This window comes from Schistocerca serialis, chromosome 6 (assembly GCF_023864345.2).
Source record: "Schistocerca serialis cubense isolate TAMUIC-IGC-003099 chromosome 6, iqSchSeri2.2, whole genome shotgun sequence".
Classification (NCBI taxonomy): domain Eukaryota; kingdom Metazoa; phylum Arthropoda; class Insecta; order Orthoptera; family Acrididae; genus Schistocerca; species Schistocerca serialis.
The window spans coordinates 609,859,786-609,880,046 of NC_064643.1; the positions used below are offsets into that span (position 1 = coordinate 609,859,786).

A 20,261-nucleotide genomic window follows, 5' to 3' on the forward strand; every position below is an offset into this window, starting at 1 on the left:
CGCCAACTTTCTCAGAGGAACGGTCATGTGAACTCCATTTTCGATTATGCGTTTCAGAACATGAAGAAACGAGACACAATTTGATCTCTGAAAAACGAAAACGATCAAGTGACGAACATCACTATCTGCTTTAGACTTGATTTTTTCTAAAATGTCAAGGAACCTGTAATTAATTTTTGTTTGTTTTATTACTTTTAACTGTCAGTTGAAAATTATGTACTACTGTGGAATGTTATGACCAATTAAGTTAAAAAAAAGTGGCTAGCATACTGGACTCACATTCGGGAGGACGACGGTTCAATCCCGCGTCCGGCCATCCTGATTTAGTTTTTCCGTGATTTCCCTAAATCCCTCCAGCAAATGTCGGGATGGTTCCTTTGAAAGGGCACGGCTGACTTCCTTCCCTAATCTCGTTCCCTAATCCGATGAGACCGATGACCTCTCAATTAGCCATCATCAAAAAAATGTTACTCTTTTCTTTTCTTTTCCACCCACCCCTGTTGCCCACGAGACTGGCATTCGGATGAAGACAGTTTTCTGGGAGGGTACCAACGTAAACCTTGTCACTGCAACAAATGCAGACCTCTTCTGAGTGTATTTCTGTTTCTCAGCCGCCGCTTGACAACTACGTAATCTATCCCGGCTTTGCGCGTAATCCACTGGGCGTCCTGTACACACAAAAACGACGACTCACCTTGCGTCTTTGCAGCATATCGCGATATACCGTGAAACTGAAATTGCACATAAATACAACCACTCTGTTTTGAAGGCCTCATCATGTGACGAAAAGCCAGTGAATCCAATGTGCTGCTGTCGTAGGTACAGCAGAAGGATAGATAAGATTAGCACTCAGGTATTAACACACCATTTCCTAAATTTATTTTATCTCTTACCTCTAACGCATCGTCACTGTGCGCTGACTTTTTAATTCGCGATGTAACAGCTGCGGAAACGCTTGGGCCCACCAGTACAGACATCTGTAAAAAATATTTTTCTGTAAAACGTGCTCCACTGCTGTAATATATTTGAAGAAATTCATGTTACCATCATAAGCTGGTTTTAGTGAATAATGCCTTATAGACGACTATTGTCGGTAGGAAGTACAATTCTCAAACCAACGTAAAATACACTCCTGGAAATGGAAAAAAGAACACATTGACACCGGTGTGTCAGACCCACCATACTTGCTCCGGACACTGCGAGAGGGCTGTACAAGCAATGACCACACGCACGGCACAGCGGACACACCAGGAACCGCGGTGTTGGCCGTCGAATGGCGCTAGCTGCGCAGCATTTGTGCACCGCCGCCGTCAGTGTCAGCCAGTTTGCCGTGGCATACGGAGCTCCATCGCAGTCTTTAACACTGGTAGCATGCCGCGACAGCGTGGACGTGAACCGTATGTGCAGTTGACGGACTTTGAGCGAGGGCGTATAGTGGGCACGCGGGAGGCCGGGTGGACGTACCGCCGAATTGCTCAACACGTGGGGCGTGAGGTCTCCACAGTACATCGATGTTGTCGCCAGTGGTCGGCGGAAGGTGCACGTGCCCGTCGACCTGGGACCGGACCGCAGCGACGCACGGATGCACGCCAAGACCGTAGGATCCTACGTAGTCCCGTAGGGGACCGCACCGCCACTTCCCAGCAAATTAGGGACACTGTTGCTCCTGGGGTATCGGCGAGGACCATTCGCAACCGTCTCCATGGAGCTGGGCTACGGTCCCGCACACCGTTAGGCCGTCTTCCGCTCACACCCCAACATCGTGCAGCCCGCCTCCAGTGGTGTCGCGACAGGCGTGAATGGAGGGACGAATGGAGATGTGTCGTCTTCAGCGATGAGAGTCGCTTCTGCCTTGGTGCCAATGATGGTCGTATGCGTGTTTGGCGCCGTGCAGGTGAGCGCCACAATCAGGACAGCATACGACCGAGGCACACAGGGCCAACACCCGGCATCATGGTGTGGGGAGCGATCTCCTACACTGGCCGTACACCACTGGTGATCGTCGAGGGGACACTGAATAGTGCACGGTACATCCAAACCGTCATCGAACCCATCGTTCTACCATTCCTAGACCGGCAAGGGAACTTGCTGTTCCAACAGGACAATGCACGTCCGCATGTATCCCGTGCCACCCAACGTGCTCTAGAAGGTGTAAGTCAACTACCCTGGCCAGCAAGATCTCCGGATCTGTCCCCCATTGAGCATGTTTGGGACTGGATGAAGCGTCGTCTCACGCGGTCTGCACGTCCAGCACGAACGCTGGTCCAACTGAGGCGCCAGGTGGAAATGGCATGGCAAGCCGTTCCACAGGACTACATCCGGCATCTCTACGATCGTCTCCATGGGAGAATAGCAGCCTGCATTGCTGCGAAAGGTGGATATACACTGTACTAGTGCCGACATTATGCATGCTCTGTTGCCTGTGTCTATGTGCCTGTGGTTCTGTCAGTGTGATCATGTGATGTATCTGACCCCAGGAATGTGTCAATAAAGTTTCCCCTTCCTGGGACAATGAATTCACGGTGTTCTTATTTCAATTTCCAGGAGTGTACATTATAAGAAAAGCGTCTTGGTAGGATAGCTAAACTCGTAAAACGCCATAACCATTTAAAATCTTTCTTGGTCATCAAAATTTACGTCAGAACCTTCTTTACTGCTGCCATATGTTCCACACGTCACCTAACAACTCAAGTTAATCGCAGCTGTACGACGTACATCAATAGATGTAACATTTGCAGCGGCGGCCTCTGCTGTCAAGCCATTTGGAGCAGAATGTGATTTGTGTACTCATTGAACTGCCCAATATATGATGTTAGGAAGAACTCCGCTAACAACTGGTTTATTAAAACACAACCTGTTACGCATCCTAAAGCCACATCATCAGGTGCAACAACGTTGAAATATCATAGGCATACCCATTGCTCACAATGCATCTATGATCTTTTAACGTTTTTGCACCCGATGATGCAAATTTAGGCCGCGAAACCGGTGGTGTTTTAATTAACAAGTATTTTACCATCTGTTAGCGGAGTTCTTCCTAACATCATGCCTTTTCAACGTCTGTGGTTGCGCGGAACATAAAATAGTTTCTCCAAGGTATAGACAAATTTGCACTGGCAGATGAGATTTTTGTAGATTTACGATTATGTACAACATACTCCTTTGTACGTGATTTAAGTGTGTTTCATATAACGATCTCATCAAAAACTGGAGCTGTATTTTCACACCGAAAACAAGCAGTATATGAAAAGACCTCTGCATGCGCAGATGGAAGCTTTTCTTGTAGAGAGAACGTGACTGTTGTAGAGTCAGTGGCTGACTGCGCTGAATTACTTGAAGGAAAGACAACTGAAACAAGTGAAAAGGTTACAATATTCCTTTTGCATTGCTGAGCAAGCGTTATTGGAAGTTATGGCGAGATAAATGTACGCACCGATCTTGAATCATATGAAAAGGCCGATTCCCAAGTTGAAGACTCAAAACCGAGAAATCCGCTCCATGTAGCTATATGAAAATGTATTAACTTCAACGTATAGAAACACTTTATGTAATTACTATGATGATTATGAACTTCGTAAAAAGATAAGCAATGATAAACAGTTATTTTTGCTTTATTTTTATAATATATGTTTCAAAGATGATTCTGCATGAATGGATCGATATACAATAGTTTTTTATTTTCTTTTTCTCTCTCTTTTTCTCTCTCTCTCTCTCTCTCTTTTTTCTTTTTGCTACATGTTGTTACAGGTAAATTTTTGTTTCAGTTCGGTACGAGTTTGGAGTACGAGTTGGGGGGGGGGGGGCGAGTATAGAGTACGTGTGTGTTATATTAGCATGATGGTTGATGTTAATTCGTATTGTGAAGCGATATGACTAAAAGTATATCTATTCAACAACAGAAAATCTACCAGCGTTCATATTATTTAAGAAAATGAAGCCGAGTATCCTCTAGATAAGAATAAAAAGTTTCATTTCAGGATGGACTATGAGCCTACAACTTTCAACAACGAAGGCAATGACAGATGAGTACTATAAAAATCGTTTATGTAAATTCTACTGTCGCTGGCTCTGCAAAGTGTCACGATCGCAGTGTGGGAAGCGCTGTGAAAATGGGACCAGCAGCCGAAATTTCATTTTACTTCAAAATTAATAAATCGAATTTGGATTATAAGAGCGTGATGACGGTCAAAGAGTCCAAGTAAGAAAATCAGTCCCACATTCAGGAAATAAGCGTAGGATGCAGGTCCGTGAATACTGATGAGAGTGAGACTAACATCGCCTACTCTTCACGAATGGCACTCGGGAAGCACGGAAATAAGCGTCTCCACCCGACGGTCGGACCACCGTCGACAGTGCCAGTGCCCGCGTGTCGTGAGAGGTCTGCAATTTAGCTCAGGAAATTGGTGCGAGTTCTGGTGATCAGGAGCTGTTTGCCGGCAACTCTGCTCTCTTTTCTGGTGATGAAAATGTCTATCTCTACCAGGATTCGAGCCGGCTACCTCAGAATCGAGCGCCACTGCGCAGGCGCCTGACAGCGATCTCGGCAACGGAGCGGGTGATATTGGAAAGTAAAGCGCACAATGTACCGGACTAAATGGGATTAACGATGTGAACTTGGGGTGAAGTCAATGTTTGCTTAGACGAGTACAACGGGACTAAAAGCCACGCCCACTAGCTAATAACCACGCCCAGTTTGGGTGTGGCCTTCTGCAGCTGGCGCATCCGGACCACACCAGGCGCGTTCTGTCAACTCTTGTACAGTGGACCATCAACACAGCAGGCTGTCTTGGCGGACAGTACTACACCAAAACGTACTGGAAAACAATTTCGCGATAGCAGAGCCTACACTGCCCGGGCGCTGTTCAGATCGAAAGCGTCCACAATTTCAATCTCAGCCCAAAACCACTGAAGTCTCTGAAGCGCTGCTTGAGCTTTGCGCTTGACATATAGCGCGTTTCTATTCCTGAACTAACTTATTAGTTGTTGCTGGGTGGGGGAAATCAGTGTAAGTTTAGGACTTATCTCCGTTGGCAGCATATACATCCATATCACAAGTGTAAGAACATAAGATACGCCCATCGATGCGTTATCTGTATCTATATCAATACTTCGCACAACTCACATTCATTACTTGACGGAGGATACGTGTTGCTAATATTGATGCTCCTCTGTTGTTCCAACAGCTTGACGGTTACAGCACCAATTTTTCAATCATGGTTCATAGCCCTCCAAAATTCTTTCAGCGTTTTCGGAATGGGAACATATGATACATCACAAAACCGTTGTGCATTTCTTGGACGCTGTCACGGAATCGTTCGGAAAATGCGTAGCAAAATGTCCTCCATTCGGCTGTGGTTTTCAGCCCAAACATCAGTAGAACGACTTGTACTTGTCACCTCTTTCACACAAGAGGTTATAGCCTACTTTCTTCGAATTTTTCCAGCGGAAGTTGTCTGTCTATCGGCCACACTGTAAATGGACTTTGCACCATTGACCTATTCAAAGTAATGGCTTGGTTTTGCAGTCATCTGTGCTGAGTTACAGAACTATTCACGTAATCAGACAAATACATTTACAAGTGACCACTGATCCTGTTTCAGCCATCTCTAATGTCGTCTCTGTGTAAAATCGTCGTGATAGTTGAAGGTTTTCAGAGACACGTTTTCCTTTCTGATCGATGGATGGATATCTACGATACAATTTTGTCTCTTCTTTACCGTGCTTCCTGAGGCCCGCACAACAAGTTGTTTGTGGTGCACTGGTATACACTGCCTCAAAAGACTGAAAGACCCTCAAAGACGAGTTCTTTTTTTTTACTAACAAGTAATGTGACAGGTGGTTCACCGCTGTAGGATTATATGACAACAAATTCAGATCAAATGAAACACACACGTCACAGTAAAGGGTGTCCAGAAACCGCATCAGTGCACAGTGCACCCCTCTCTGGCGGCAACGCAGGCGTGTATCCCAGCATGCAAACGATCATAAAGGTGCCGAATGGTATCCTCAGATTTCCCCAAGTATCTTGCACCCTTTTTTTTAGCAATTCTGCAATGGTTGTTGCAGCCTCTGGACAACGATTTAATTCCTGCTTCATCATGTCACATATGTGTCCGATTGGCGAGAGATCTGGTGATCTTGGTGACCAGGGCAGTTGTACAATATGAAGAGTATGCTGCGTGGCAGCAGCTCTATGAGGACGCGTAATGTCCTACTGAAATAGCACATCACCTCCTGGCGAAGCAGTGACAATAGCACGGAGATAACAGCCTGTGCAATATAGCGGACATTGGTTAGTTTGTTCTGCAGAAACAAGGAAAATGACCGCAAGTTGTAACTGATGGCCCCGCACGCCATGGAGCTCCCCAGTAAAAAATGGTTCAAATGGCTCTAAGCACTATGAGACTTAACATCTGAGGTCATCAGTCTAGAAGACTTAGAATTACTTAAATCCAACCTAAAGACACCACACACATCTATGCCCGCGGCAGGATTCGAACCTGCGACCGTAGCAGCAACGCGGTTCCAGACTGAAGCGCCTAGTACTGGTCGGTCACAGCTGCCGGCTTCTCCAGCAAACTCTTTGAAGAAACCAGAATAGCCACACTTGACAGTATAGTGGCGTCAATGGTAGCCTGGCCAGAGGCACAAACGATCTTAACCCTGCTGCAAGCAGACGGTTCCCAATGGTCTTTGGCTACACAGCTCGTGCAGCATGTGCCTGGGTGATGTTCGGTCGGCCACCGCTGCTCGCACAGTGAGTCGATCTTGACGACCGTCTGCACTACGCGGGCATCCAGACCCTGGGATACAGGTGTGAGAATGTTCCACAGACCACTGTTGAAAGCATCAACACACCACCATACACTGTACGCAACATGTGCAACAATCCGTCGATACGTCCCTCCAGGTTCTCGCAGGGCCAAAATGCGACCCCTTTCGAATGGCTAAAGCTTTCAATCGGAGTATGTACTCGTCGGTGCGGCACGGTTGTACCCTAGAATGAATGCTGAAAACACTAATTACTGACTGAGGGGTCAAAACAGAACTGCCCTCTGAGCGCCATCTGATCGCCGATGACCGTGACAAATGTATCACTAACAATACAACACCTCAGTATGTACATATTCTACCCTGCTGCTACTCAACCCAGCCCTTAAAGATGTCGCTTTTTTCTGGCAATGTACATCCTTGAGTAATTGAGTTAGAGACACCACCCCAGTAGCGTGTACCTCTTCCTTTCGACCTAATGCGGCGTCACGTCGTTGAATCGACCAAGAGGATCCAAATCACTGGAGAGCTCTGAGTTTTGGTCGCTCAACTGACTGCCACAACTACTGGGGGATGGTCAGAGGACTATTTGTCTGTACGGTGTTTCTTAAACCTCTGACTGCATTCGGAAGCGTTGAGATGGTTCTTTATCTTAAAGAAGGTAAGGATCGCCCGTCGGGTGCTACAGGCAAAGATTCAGATCCACGTGACCAGACAGTGGGGATCTGTACCGTGCGCCAGTGACGGACGATGTCAGAAATAACAAAGTGTAACTTCCGTTTTTTGTAAACAACCCTCAAAAAATGGTTCAGATGGTTCTGAGCACTATGGGACTTAACTTCTGAGGTCATCAGTCCCCTATAAATTAGAACTACCTAAACCTAACTAACCTAAGGACTCCACACACATTCATGCCCGAGGCAGGATTCGAACCTGCAACCTTAGCGGTCGCGCGGTTCCAGACTGAAGCGACTAGAACCGCTCGGCCACTCCGGCCGGCTAAACAACCCTCAAAATGATGTCATGTTGGTAGGCGGGATTCACCTCCGCACTTGGATCTCGAGGTCCTTATACCATACCATTTGCATGCGTGAGCCTGTTCCATAATTCATCAGTCAAGGTATCTGTTTCCATGATTCGAACATCCAGTGGCAGTGTTACAGTAATATCTACAGCCTGTGACGTCCGGTTATCAGAGGTATACTTGTGAGGCTGTGGCATAGCGAGATGGCCCTGGATGCTATAGCTGGTCGGCGACGAGCTTTTAACTGGCTAGTGACTGTCTGTGCTGTGATCGATCCATCTGCATGCACCAACTCCTCTCCCCATCATGTTTTCTGTCATGCAGATGGCTCCGGTGTCGACGATCTGTTCGGGATTGAAGTACTCAGGGTACACGGTGGCACATGAAAATCTCAGTGCCTCCTAGACTTCGTTCGGAAATGCTCTGTCCAAATCTTACAGCACCCACGATCTGCTCGCGATCAAGTGTGTTGATGTCAAGCATCTTGCCTACCCATCTACTTAGTTGTAGCGCCGATGGCCAGTACCAGATCTTTCGACATCCCCGTCACGTGACGCAGCGAACGTCCCCCATTATCAATGGCGACAGCAGAGAAATTTCTGGAGCACAGTAAAAAATGGTTCAAATGGCTCTGAGCACTATGGGACTCAACTGCTGAGGTCATAAGTCCCCTAGAACTTAGAACTACTTAAACCTAACTAACCTAAGGACATCACACAGATCCATGCCCGAGGCAGGATTCGAACCTGCGACCGTATCGGTCGCGCGGTTCCAGACTGAAGCGCCTAGAACCGCTCGGCCACTCCGGCCAGCTGACTTCATACTTTTCATTATTTAGAGTCAACTGACACTTTCCGCACCATACAGATACCCTGTCCAAATCATTTTGCAATTCGTTTTGATCATCAGATGACTTTACAAGACGGTCAATGATAGCATCGTCTGTAAACAATCCGATAGAGATACTCAGATTGCCTCCTACGTTGTTTATGTATGTAAGAAACAGCAAAGGGCCTATAACACTTGTTTGGGAAACGACAGATATTACTTCTGTTGCACTCGATGACTTTCCATTAATTTCTACGAACTGTGACCATTCTGTCAGGAACTCACGGATCCAGTAGCACAACTGAGGCGATACTCCATAGGCATACAGTATCTTTAGCAGAGTGTTGGCCAGTGTCTAAACAGGGGAACACGCTCTAAATTTCGAAATGGCAGTAAGTTCTGCTCTGTACCTGTTTTGAGCTGCAGTGCAGCCTTCAGCGGCGGTGTGTTTTTTTCCGCGTTAACTTGCCCCGACAGTCAGTTGGGAAAACCGCGACGTGCTCGTCGTGCCAAGGTTCTCGGCAATAAAAGCAGGACAAAGCGGCTGCGCTCTGCGTCACATGTGATCGTGTGCAACATGTGTGCTTGTTTCCCGTCCTTGTGCTGCCTCTCCGGGACGCGCTCTGCCGACGTTTCGCGGGCGCGCCTCTTCAGCAGACGACCGCGTGTTACAAGTAACCGAGGAATAGCCGTGTGGCTGCTCGGACGGGAGTAGTTACCACGAACGCGAAAAACATCTTGTTCAAGGAAGACTAATTACTCGCCTATGTGCTAACACTCTCTCTCTTTGCGACAGGTCATTAGTCACTTTCCGACGAAGCGTTTTACGCATTACTGCGCAGAATATTTTAAAATGGTAATTTACATACAGTTTCGAAGAGCCGATTTATATGTAAAATAAAACTTTGTCAGCATAACACTTTTAGAAGCAATTTTACACGATATTTTTTACTGAAGTAGTAAACTTCAGACGTCTAGAAAAGAAATGACTGCGTCTGTCGCCGGCCGGTCTGGCCGTGCGGTTCTAGGCGCTTCAGTCTGGAACCGCATGACCGCTACGGTCGCAGGTTTGAATCCTGCCTCGGGCATGGATGTGTGTGATGTCCTTAGGTTAGTTAGGTTTAAGTAGTTCTAAGTTCTAGGGGACTGATGGCCTCAGATGTTAAGTCCCATAGTGCTCAGAGCCATTTGAACCATTTGTTTATATTGATTAAGAAGAGCAGCGATACTGTCGCTCTTCCTTGGGTACCATACGTATCACTTCTGCTTCATTAGATAAGTTCTCGTCAATTACTACGAATTGTGACGTTTCTGATAAGAAATTACTAATCCAGTCACAGAACTGAGACGATGCACCACAGAAATATTTTCTGAGTCCGTGCTGGTTAGATCATTTTCTTCGAGGGATTTCAAGATGTTAGAACACTCGATATGTTCGAATCTCCTACTTGTCGCTGAAGGAAAGCAACTATTATGATGAAAACTAACTTGAAAGAGCTAGAAAGATTTTAGAATATTTTCCTGCGACTTTTTGTGATGAGTCTTTATACTGTTAGTAGCATTGACTCACGTAAACCCTGAACGCTTAAATCAAGGTCGTCACAAAAAAAAAAGGTTCTAACTTCTGCTACAATTGGTTTCAACCTCACTAGTATCGTGAACTTCAACGCTTTTCTGTAAGTACGTCAACTAGCTGATTATCTGGCTTCCCCTACAACATTTTCTTTTGACTCATCGGTCTTTTGACTGGTTTGATGCGGCTCGCCACGAAACCCTCTCCGGTGCCAACCTTTTCATCTCAGGGTAGCACCTGCAATCTAAATCCTCTTATTTTTTATTACGTTATCTGAGCAATAGTGGGTAGTTTAAGTGCAGTACGTGCTATGGTAATTGGTACAGAGGAATGAAGTTGTCTGAAGCTTTCATCATGTCTCATGAAAACGGGGTTAGGGATATCCTTCTATTGATGGACCATAATCCAATAAGGACCTGCTGTAGATTAAAGTGCTGATGCACCTTAATTTATTATTTCCTTCTTTCTATTTCGTTTCTACTCGATTTCAGAATTTTTTTGACATTTGATAAGGAGACAGACTATTAATACCTCAAAATATTCTGTCTCTAAAGAGAATATACGCAAAACTGTGTGTACTACAGCATGCACGTTTAGGAAACGTGTGGGGACCCACATCAAAAACATCGACTCTCCATTGCTTTCAGTCTCTACCAACTGCCTCTCGACACTGATCGTCAACCATACTTCTCATAATAAGCGCTTTTATTATACTGGGTGTCCCAAAAAACACTGACAAACGTTAGGGACAGATTTATTACAGAAGAGCAAGAAAAAAGTGTGCAGTAAACAAGGACTCTAAAGCGCACACTTTGGGATATATGAGCACTTGTTCATCTTCGATACTATGGAACACATCTCTTCTACTGCAAGCTCTTTGCTTTTCGTATTTTGGGAAGAGGTAGTACGATCTAAAAGAAGAAAAAAAGTCTGGTAAACATGGGCTCCAAATGCATACCTTACTTGTTCAGTAGACAGGTTGTGTATTACACTAGCATAGATGAAAGAATGCACATAGCTTTTAAAGTATTTGTTTTAGACCCAATGGTTACCAGACTTTTTTACTTATTTTTGTGTAAGGTTCCTGCCTCTAAAGTTTGTCGGTGTTTCTTTCTTTATTTTTTTTAGTACCCTGTATATAGAAGGTCAAAATAAATGAAACAGACAAACAGCAGGGACGGATTGTTGACTGTAAATGGAGGGGAAAAGGTACTATGAACATAGTCTGGAATTGGACGATGTGCGTGCAACGACTACAAAAACGCACCGGAACACAGTACAGAGCTGCATCGCATCCAGGTCACAACATATGTTCGTAGTGGTCTCCATGGGATTGTAGGTGATAGGGATAGTAGCTGTTGTCATGCAGGATACACATAATCGCTCTTTGGCTACACCATGTTGACGGGTCCCTTGCTTGGAGCCTGTACTGGTCCGTCTCAATATCATACAGAACCCGGTCCTTCAGATCTGGTGTACGCACAGTCCGCCATTTCCCTGCACGTTCACCTGTCTGAAAGGTCCCACGATCACACATACGCCCAAAAACGGTTTGAAGTGTGATGTCGTTGGTGTCTGTAAGGGTACTTGTTTTGGTATAGCCGTGCTGCCTCTCGACTTTTTCCATTTGGTTGGCCGTCCGCAACACCGTATCGGCTTGCTCCCGACATGAATACCACCGGATCATTCTGTCACTTAACCCTGTGGTGCATGAATTTCACTGCAGTGAACAACTTCTAATGGTCAATTCTCTGATGTTTTCAATCAGTCATGAGGCTGAAAATGTGTACAGGACACAACACCAGTAGGGAGTGCCCACTGCTGTGAACTGTGTGCATTTTCAGCCTCAGGACTGATTGAAAATGCCAAACAAACGACCATTAACAACTGTCCACTGTAGTGGACACTATGCGCCACAGGGTTAAAGAACCTGCGTCAGTCACACAGCCCGCAACACACAAGGAACACACAGCACATGGTTAGAAAAACTGCCATTCGTCAGCGCCATTTACCGTGGCAACGAAGCAATTTCGGACACAAGCTCTTAGGACCTTTTTTCTTCCGTTTCCAGTAAGGAAGCTGCCCCTGCACTTTGTCGGTTTTATTAATGTTCACACTGTACACTATACATGATACACGCATCTTTCTTTTTTGTGTGGGAATGTGTAAAGCTAATTTTCATTATCAGACCGCATGGTTTCATTATTCCAGTCTGCCAGATACACATAAATGCTTTCCAGGGAATAGCTCTTAAAAACTATTGTAAATATGTAAATATAAGAATTTGGAGTTTTACCTGGGTTAACAGTTGAGTGTGGGAGGTTAGCCAACGAGGCACTTACGCTTAGCGGAGGGCTGTTGCGTGTTGACACGCTGAACTAAGCTATTCTGGTTTCAGAGTCTCACAGACTGCTCACTCCGATAACTTCGTCGAAGAACCCACCAATAGTGACAAAAGTAGTCGAGGCAGGCGTTGAGAATTTTCAACCGTTCACGATTATCGCTTTCGTGCACTTTTTATACGAAAATATTAGCTACGTTAAAAAACTGACTCCAGACTATCGATAAGTGAACATCTCTCTGAGCAGAATGGAAGTAAGCTTCTCCAGCGGACATTTTTATGGAAGGTCTTCATCTTTTCCCAGATTTATCCTTACTGAGCGCCGGCGCAGAGCCGTAGCGAGTCTTTTAATTACGGCCGACTGCTGTGACGTGAACCGGGCGTGAGTGGGTGGGCCGCCGGACGCTGTAATTGTGCTGCCCCAGTCACAAGGGCGGGGGAAAAAAGGAGAGGAAGCGGGTAATGGCCTAACAGAATTGGTCGTAGCAGGACACGTCTTTGGCGCCCTGTTAATCCGGCTGTTGGTTGACGGCTTTTTTTACTTTTCTGCGCCACAGCTTAATATTTCGGCGCGTTTCGAAAATTCCAATTTGATAAATTCCAATTTGACGAAACCTTAAATTTCTCAGGTTACCTTCCATTAGGAACACGGGTGCACTCAGCAACTGTGATCAGGTTTATAAAGTACAGAGCGCAGCAATCAGCAGTGGATTTTTGCAGGTTTTATTTGACAAATCCAGATTTCAGCTAGTGCCTAGCCATTATCAGTGCACTGTTTTCTAGTCTCAATGCATGTCAGTTCCCTGTTATTCGGGCGTCAGTCTCAGTTGTTTTAATACTACTGTATAATGAAAGTAGACCTAACTTCATTATACAGTAGTATTAAAACAACTGAGACTGACGCCCGAATAACAGGGAACTGACTTGCATTGAGACTAGAAAATCGTGCATTGATAACGGCGAGGCACTACCCGAAATCTGGATTTGCCAAATAAAACCTGCAAAAAACGACGACTGATTACTGCGCTCTATAGTTTACAAACATTAAATTCCCATTTAAAATTACTGCGAAATTTTCCTCGATCGAACTAGAGGAATCGTTATCCACTTTGAACATACCATGGTGGGAATGGGAAGTGTTACAGAATAGGGCCCAGTCGTCGAGGTGTTCATCACTTGACGGGAACTAAATGATTAAACTTTAATTCTACTGGGAACATATCGCCATTTTCAGCATCAGTACGAGATTGTGCCTGACAGGCACGAACACACTGTTGTATTCGTTGTGGTGTAGACCAAATAATCTCCGAATGTCATCTTCAGGTATTTTTGCCACGCCTACAATACATTTATCAGATCACGTAGATCGATGACGGAGGCTGGTATGAAAATATGCGTCTTCCCATCGCATCGCAGACGTGATCTATGGGCGACAAATCAGGGTGGCAGGCAGGCCATTGATGGATCCACACATACATCAGATTCTTTACGGTGTGAACTACTGTGGTATCTCTTGCATTATCCTCCTGGAATTTGCCATCGGGTATCGCGATGGTGAGGAGAACGATGACAGGCTTTACCGGTCTTGCCACATACTGGCGAGCATTCAGGGTCTCTCGGCAATTAGCAGATAAGTCCATGTGTCAAACCCAGTGGTATCCGCACCATGATTTATGGGCAGGGGTCCCAAGAATCGCTGATTCACGCGTCCTTTCGCCGTGTCGTCGACGGACTCGTTGGCGACCATCTGGCCGCCACAGACAGAAGCGAAACTCATCGCTGAGCAGAACTCCATTTCCCAGTTGTCTCTGACTCTTTACCATGCAACTCTGTGCTGCGTGTGGTGTAATATTGGAGGTAGCCGACGCATAGAAACTTGAGATATCAACCCAGCTTCCTGTAATCTGTTCCTGACGGTTCGTGGTAACATACTGCCTGTGATCTCAGCCCTGATTTCAGCTGTTGTCATCCACTTGTTTGACACGATCTTCACAGGGTGCAGTCCTTCTGGAAGGCATCATGCCACGGTGTTGTGGTGCGTCCATCTCGCCGCCACTCGTTCCGCTGTCATTGCGCTGTCGGGGCAATCTGTCAGTATGACGGCCCATGTTCCTCATGCCAATGATTCGACCTTTCTCAGAATCCTAGAGATGGCGGCAAGCTGCACGTGCAACTCCCGTGAGCCTGCTGGGCTGCAATCTCCACCTGAAAAGTTCCAATAGCTGAAGACACAACCAATAGCAGTCATGTACTCACACTATTCTTCATCTGTAGGAACGATTTTTTCATTTATGAAAAGGCTCGAACAAGGAAGAAATTTTAGTCAACGTATTTCACAGCCACAGAAATAATGAATTATCAGCGTGGCACCGTCTGGCCACCTTGTTCACAGTGTTACTGTCCATTCCGGTCAGTATGTTAAATAAATATTGTGTCTTCGGGATTAAAAGCGGTTTCTGTCTTAGAAATTGGTATTCATTCGATAGCGGGATGAAGATCATCTAACGCAATGGATAAAGAGAGTCCATATTTTGTCAGAATCGTTTCATCAGAATATTCAGTAGGTAATTTCCAGTTCGTAGTTCTTCAGTATTTTGCCACTGTTTTCCTGTGCATATTTTTACATTTATGCGACGAATCTCAAGTGGACAATGACGAAAAAGGGAAAAAAGAACAATCGCCGAAAGAGGGCTTTAGAGCCGTAGAGTGCAATTTTAAGCTACACTAGGCTTCAAGAAGCTGTTATAACGAAGTGGTCGAAATAGTCCAATTCCAACAAGCTTAAAAACGTGCCCGTGGTGGGTTTCATCTATAAGATTGCACATTGGATACAACAAGACCCTTTTCACAGATACAGTCGCCCATCGATGTGAGACAGGTCTCTAAAACCCAATTTACTCAGGAATGGCGCGTCGTGGCGTGGCTCGGACGCCTGGCGGCGGTGAGCCAGGGACTTGGCGCGGACTGGACGTGTCAGATACACGCGGAAGTGGCGCGGGACGGTCGTGCTCCGAATGGAGCAGAGTATGTCTCGAAAATGTTGAGCAGCGAAGAAGATATTGGGCGCATCCGTTATGGTTGAAAAACAGGAAAGACATATGGCACATACGAGGTAATGATTGAAGTAAACATATATCCCGAACGTTTCCATCTGTTTTGCAGAATGTCTCAAAGTGTTTCTACATTGCGTTAGACAAAGTGAAGGACAGCTTTAAGAGAAAAACAACGAAACTGTAATGTTCTGGCGTAAGGTTGCCTGGGAGTGGAAGGATCGGGCCAAATAACGGCTGAACATCATTCGTATGCAGATTTTTATGAACACCTGCCATCAAAATAATTTCATTAATTAGGCAAACAGCACTTGACACATTAAGACAAAACTGTTAATTTAAATAAAATTACTTAAAAGCATTTACTGATAATCGATCAACAATTTATCAAATATTTCAGTGAGATCAAACAACAAAGGTTATAGTGTTAATTCAAATGCTCGCTCTCAACTCTAAAAAAGTCATTCAGGGGAGCCTGAAGAATGAAATTTTAAATTTACAACAAATGTTATTCTCTTTCTAAAAGTATGCAAATCTTGTGTGCCACTGGTTATTATTGTTGAAATACTTAAAGCAAATTTGAATAAGAGAAGCAAGACAGTATTTTAGTAATTGAAGTTACATACCAATCTCTTCAAAGTTTCTGGGAAAACAGTCTTCAAATAGGTAGTCCAGACATTTCTTGGATGTTTGTTACTAAAATACAACAAATAATTGAAGTTCACCTAAAAAGGGGTTCATTAGAAGGGAACAAAACAATTAAAGCCCCCTGATATGAGACCATCACACGTCGGCCAATGTCGTCCTGACGAACGGATCCGAAATTACTTGGGGCAAGCCTGATACGCTGCGCTTTCCTAACCGACCAGTGGGAACACGTCCCAGGGCACAAACATAGAATGAGAGCCTGGTGAACTGAGAAGTAATTTTTAAGTAAAACGAGTAGAAACATAAGTCACCACATTACACTCTGGAATTGAGAACAACGTGAAAAGAGTCTTTTCACAGTCTGGCGTTACATTATTTAATAAGTTATTTGTAAAAAAAGTATTGTATACCAGGAGTAAATCTAATGATTGTCTCTAACTAGAAGTCTGTAAATGTATGTGTATACGAATTAACTAATTGTAAATTGTCTAAACTTTTAAAAATTTTGACGTGTCCTATATCCTTGTAAAAAGACATCTACGGGTGAATAAAGCTATTACTACTACTGCATACAAAGCCGCTGTGCGATGACAAACGGTAGTCGGCAGATGTGTGGATGACGACAACTCACCGCTCGTCTCGACACGTGGTCGGCCAAAGGAATAATGTATCCACTCCCGTTTCTCTTGCAGGTCCCTCGCGTTCGAAAGACGCTCAGCCAGACCAACTTGGAAGTCACACGGGCTGCAGAGCAAACAGCCGGCCTGTTGACCCACAGACCTGCGTGGCACACACTGCTTCACTCCCTGCCCTTCTCCCCCCCCCCCCCCCTCCCGGAAGACGACCTCAACGGCACTCGCTTCTGAAGTCGTGAACAAATGTTACGAAGTATTTCAGTGAGCTCATATTGAGAAAGGGTAGTAAAAGTACTGCTGCTACTGAAACCATTAATAACACGATTACGTATTTTGAGTTGCAATGACTAATTCTTCCCTCTGTGCTTTGTGTTGTGTGTGACGTTCTTGCAGCTCCTAAACCTTGAATGTGTGCGTGGAGCGGAATGAACTGCCGCTATTTGTATGTAAGTTCGGCGAGAAATGCTGACGCTTCCAGGTCATCGCGGCAGCGGGATTTTCCTTCCTCTGCATAATACACTACTCGCCATTAAAATTGCTACACCAAGAAGAAATGCAGATGATAAACGCGTATTCATTGGACAAATATATTATACCAGAACTGATATGTGATTACATTTTCACGCAATTTGGGTGCATAGATCCTGAGAAATCAGTACCCAGAACAACCACCTATGGCCGTAATAACAGCCTTGATACGCCTGGGCATTGAGTCAAACAGAGCTTGGATGGCGTGTGTAGGTACAGTTGCCCTTGCAGCTTCAACACGATACCACAGTTCATCAAGACCAGTGACTGGCGTATTGTGACGAGCCGGTTGCTCGGCCACCATGGACCAGACGTTTTCAGTTGGTGAGAGATCTGAAGTATGTGCTGGCCAGGGCAGCAGAGGGACATTTTCTGTATCCAGAGAGGCCCGTACAGGACCTGCAACATGCGATCGTGCCTTATCCTGCTGAAATGTAGGGTTTCGCAGGGATCGAATGAAGGGTACAGTCACGGGTCGTAACACACCTGAAATGTAACGTCCACTGTTCAAAGTGCCGTCAATGCGAAAAAGAGGTGACAGAGACGTGTAACCAATGGCACCCCATACCATCACGCCGGGTGATACGCCAGTATGGCGATGACGAATGCACGCTTCCAATGTGCGTTCACCGCGATGTCGCCAAACACGGATGCGGCCACCATGATGCTGTAAACAGAAACTGGATACATCCGAAAAAATGACGTTTTGCAATTTGTGCACCCAGGTTCGTCGTTGAGTACACCATCGCAGTCGCTTCTGTCTGTGATGCAGCGTCAAGGGGCACCGCAGCCATGGTCTCCGAGCTGATAGTCCATGCTGCTGCAAACGTCGTCGAATTGTTCGTGCAGATGGTTGTTGTCTTGCAGACGTCCCCATCTGTTGACTCAGGAACCGAGACGTGGCTGTACGATCCATTGCAGCCATGCGGATAAGATGCCTGTCATCTCGACTGCTAGTGATGCGAGGCCGTTGGGATCCAGCACTGCGTTCCGTATTACCCTCCTGAACCCATCGATTCCATATTCTGCTAACAGTCATTGGATCTCGACCAACGCCAGCAGCAATGTCGCGATACGATAAACCGCAATCGCGATAAGCTGCAATCCGACTTTTATCAAAGTCGGAAACGTGATGGTACGCATCCCTCCTCCTTACACGAGGCATCACAACAACGTTTCTCCAGGCAACGCCGGTCAACTGCTGTTTGTGTATGAGAAATCGGTTCGCAACTTTCCTCATGTCAGCACGTAGTAGGTGTCGCCACCGGGGCCAACCTTGTGTGAATGCTCTGAATAGCTAATCATTTACATATCATAGCATCTTCTTCCTGTCGGATGAATTTCGCGTCTGTAGCGCTTCATCTTCGTGGTGTAGCAATTTTAATGGTCAGTAGTGTAGAATGTTCCGTAGTCGGCTTTACTCCCGTTATAATTTCTGTAAGGAATATGGATGGTATTGTTAAAATTTTCACATGAATTTGTTTCTTCCTGATTTTTAATAATATCACTTCGTATGTCCAGCATATCGTGTCATGCTGATGGGGGACTAATGACCACAGATGTTAAGTCCCATAGTGCTCAGAGCCATTTGAACCATGCTGATGGTACACTGTTGACAATACAGGGAGTACCCTAGAACAGGTCGAACTAACTTTCTGTAAACTACTTCTCTTATGGGTGACTTACATTTGTCGGCCGCTGTGGCCAAGCAGTTCTAGGCGCTTCAGTCTGGAACGGCGCGACTGGTACGGTCGCAGGCTCGAATCCTTCCTCGGGCATGTGTGTGTGAGATGTCCTTAGGTTAATTAGGTTTAAGTAGTTCTAAGTTCTAGGGGTCTTATGACCTCAGATGTTAAGTCCCATAGTGCTCAGAGCCATTTGAACCATTTTGACTTACATTTCCTTATTGACACTTCAGGAGAGATATTTTACCACTCAGGAAGAATGCCACTCTCTAGAACAGTCATTGTGGGTCCTATAAACGGTGATGTACGTCTTCCGATCGATTACTAGAATGACCAGATTCGAGTCCAGGTGACGCGTGGGTTAGAGCATATACTGGTACCTTGTCCACTACTTCATATCTATGAAGCCTGGCATTGGCATCTATAAAAAAATTAATGAATGGTCAATGGCACCAGAGTAAGACGTGCCGAGAGTGAGATGTTTCCGGTACTTTCGACACTATGAAGAAGTGTTGCGGATGACATAGTCGTTCACCGCCCTCCAGCATCACGTCGGCGTCTATCACACATCATTCTTCCTTCTTTCTGTGCCATCGCATTGGGACGTTCCGAGAAAAAAAAATATTCGTTTCACGTTTCATGCTTTCCCTATATATTAACGTGTCGGTTCTCTGACTCTGTACGAAATCGTTACTGACCAGAGAAGTGCTACTAACTGGACGCATATGTGGAGTCACGTCCGTAGAGGTCTTCTTTGCGAAGACAACTCAGATCAGCTGGGAGTTGATGGAGTGCGTTCTGTTGCTGTTTACAATGGTCTCTGTATCTGAGTTGTATTCTCCGATCTACTCCGACGAACTGTGAATGTGGGAGAAGGGGTATTGATCCTTTATGACACTAGTTGCCAGTTGGTGACCTCGCCCCAGTCTTGTTCGAAAGCGGGCGACCTGTCGTGCAATTAAAAGACTGCCACTACTACAATTACATCTTGCTCTCTGACGCTGAGACTGTCGGATTTTGTCCTACTTTCTGGATTTCCGTTGAAACACGTTGCCGAGAAATTGCATCACGTTTAATTATATAGAATAACAACAGAATACCAATACTTGCTTCAGCCCTAATACTGGAGCGCTGCATACTTATGAACTGCTTGACAAGGCGAGTGAAATGACCTCGCA

General features: G+C 45.5%; 1 protein-coding gene across 1 annotated transcript in view; it reads right to left on the reverse strand.

Moving 5' to 3' along the window:
• The window catches only part of LOC126485002 (carbohydrate sulfotransferase 11-like), a 367,761-nt gene that overhangs the window by 253,427 nt on the left and 94,073 nt on the right, over positions 1–20,261 (reverse strand). The window contains exon 2 of the mRNA XM_050108607.1: positions 894–977. Coding sequence (XP_049964564.1) covers positions 894–977 — 84 coding nt within the window. The remainder of the gene's footprint in view (positions 1–893; positions 978–20,261) is intronic.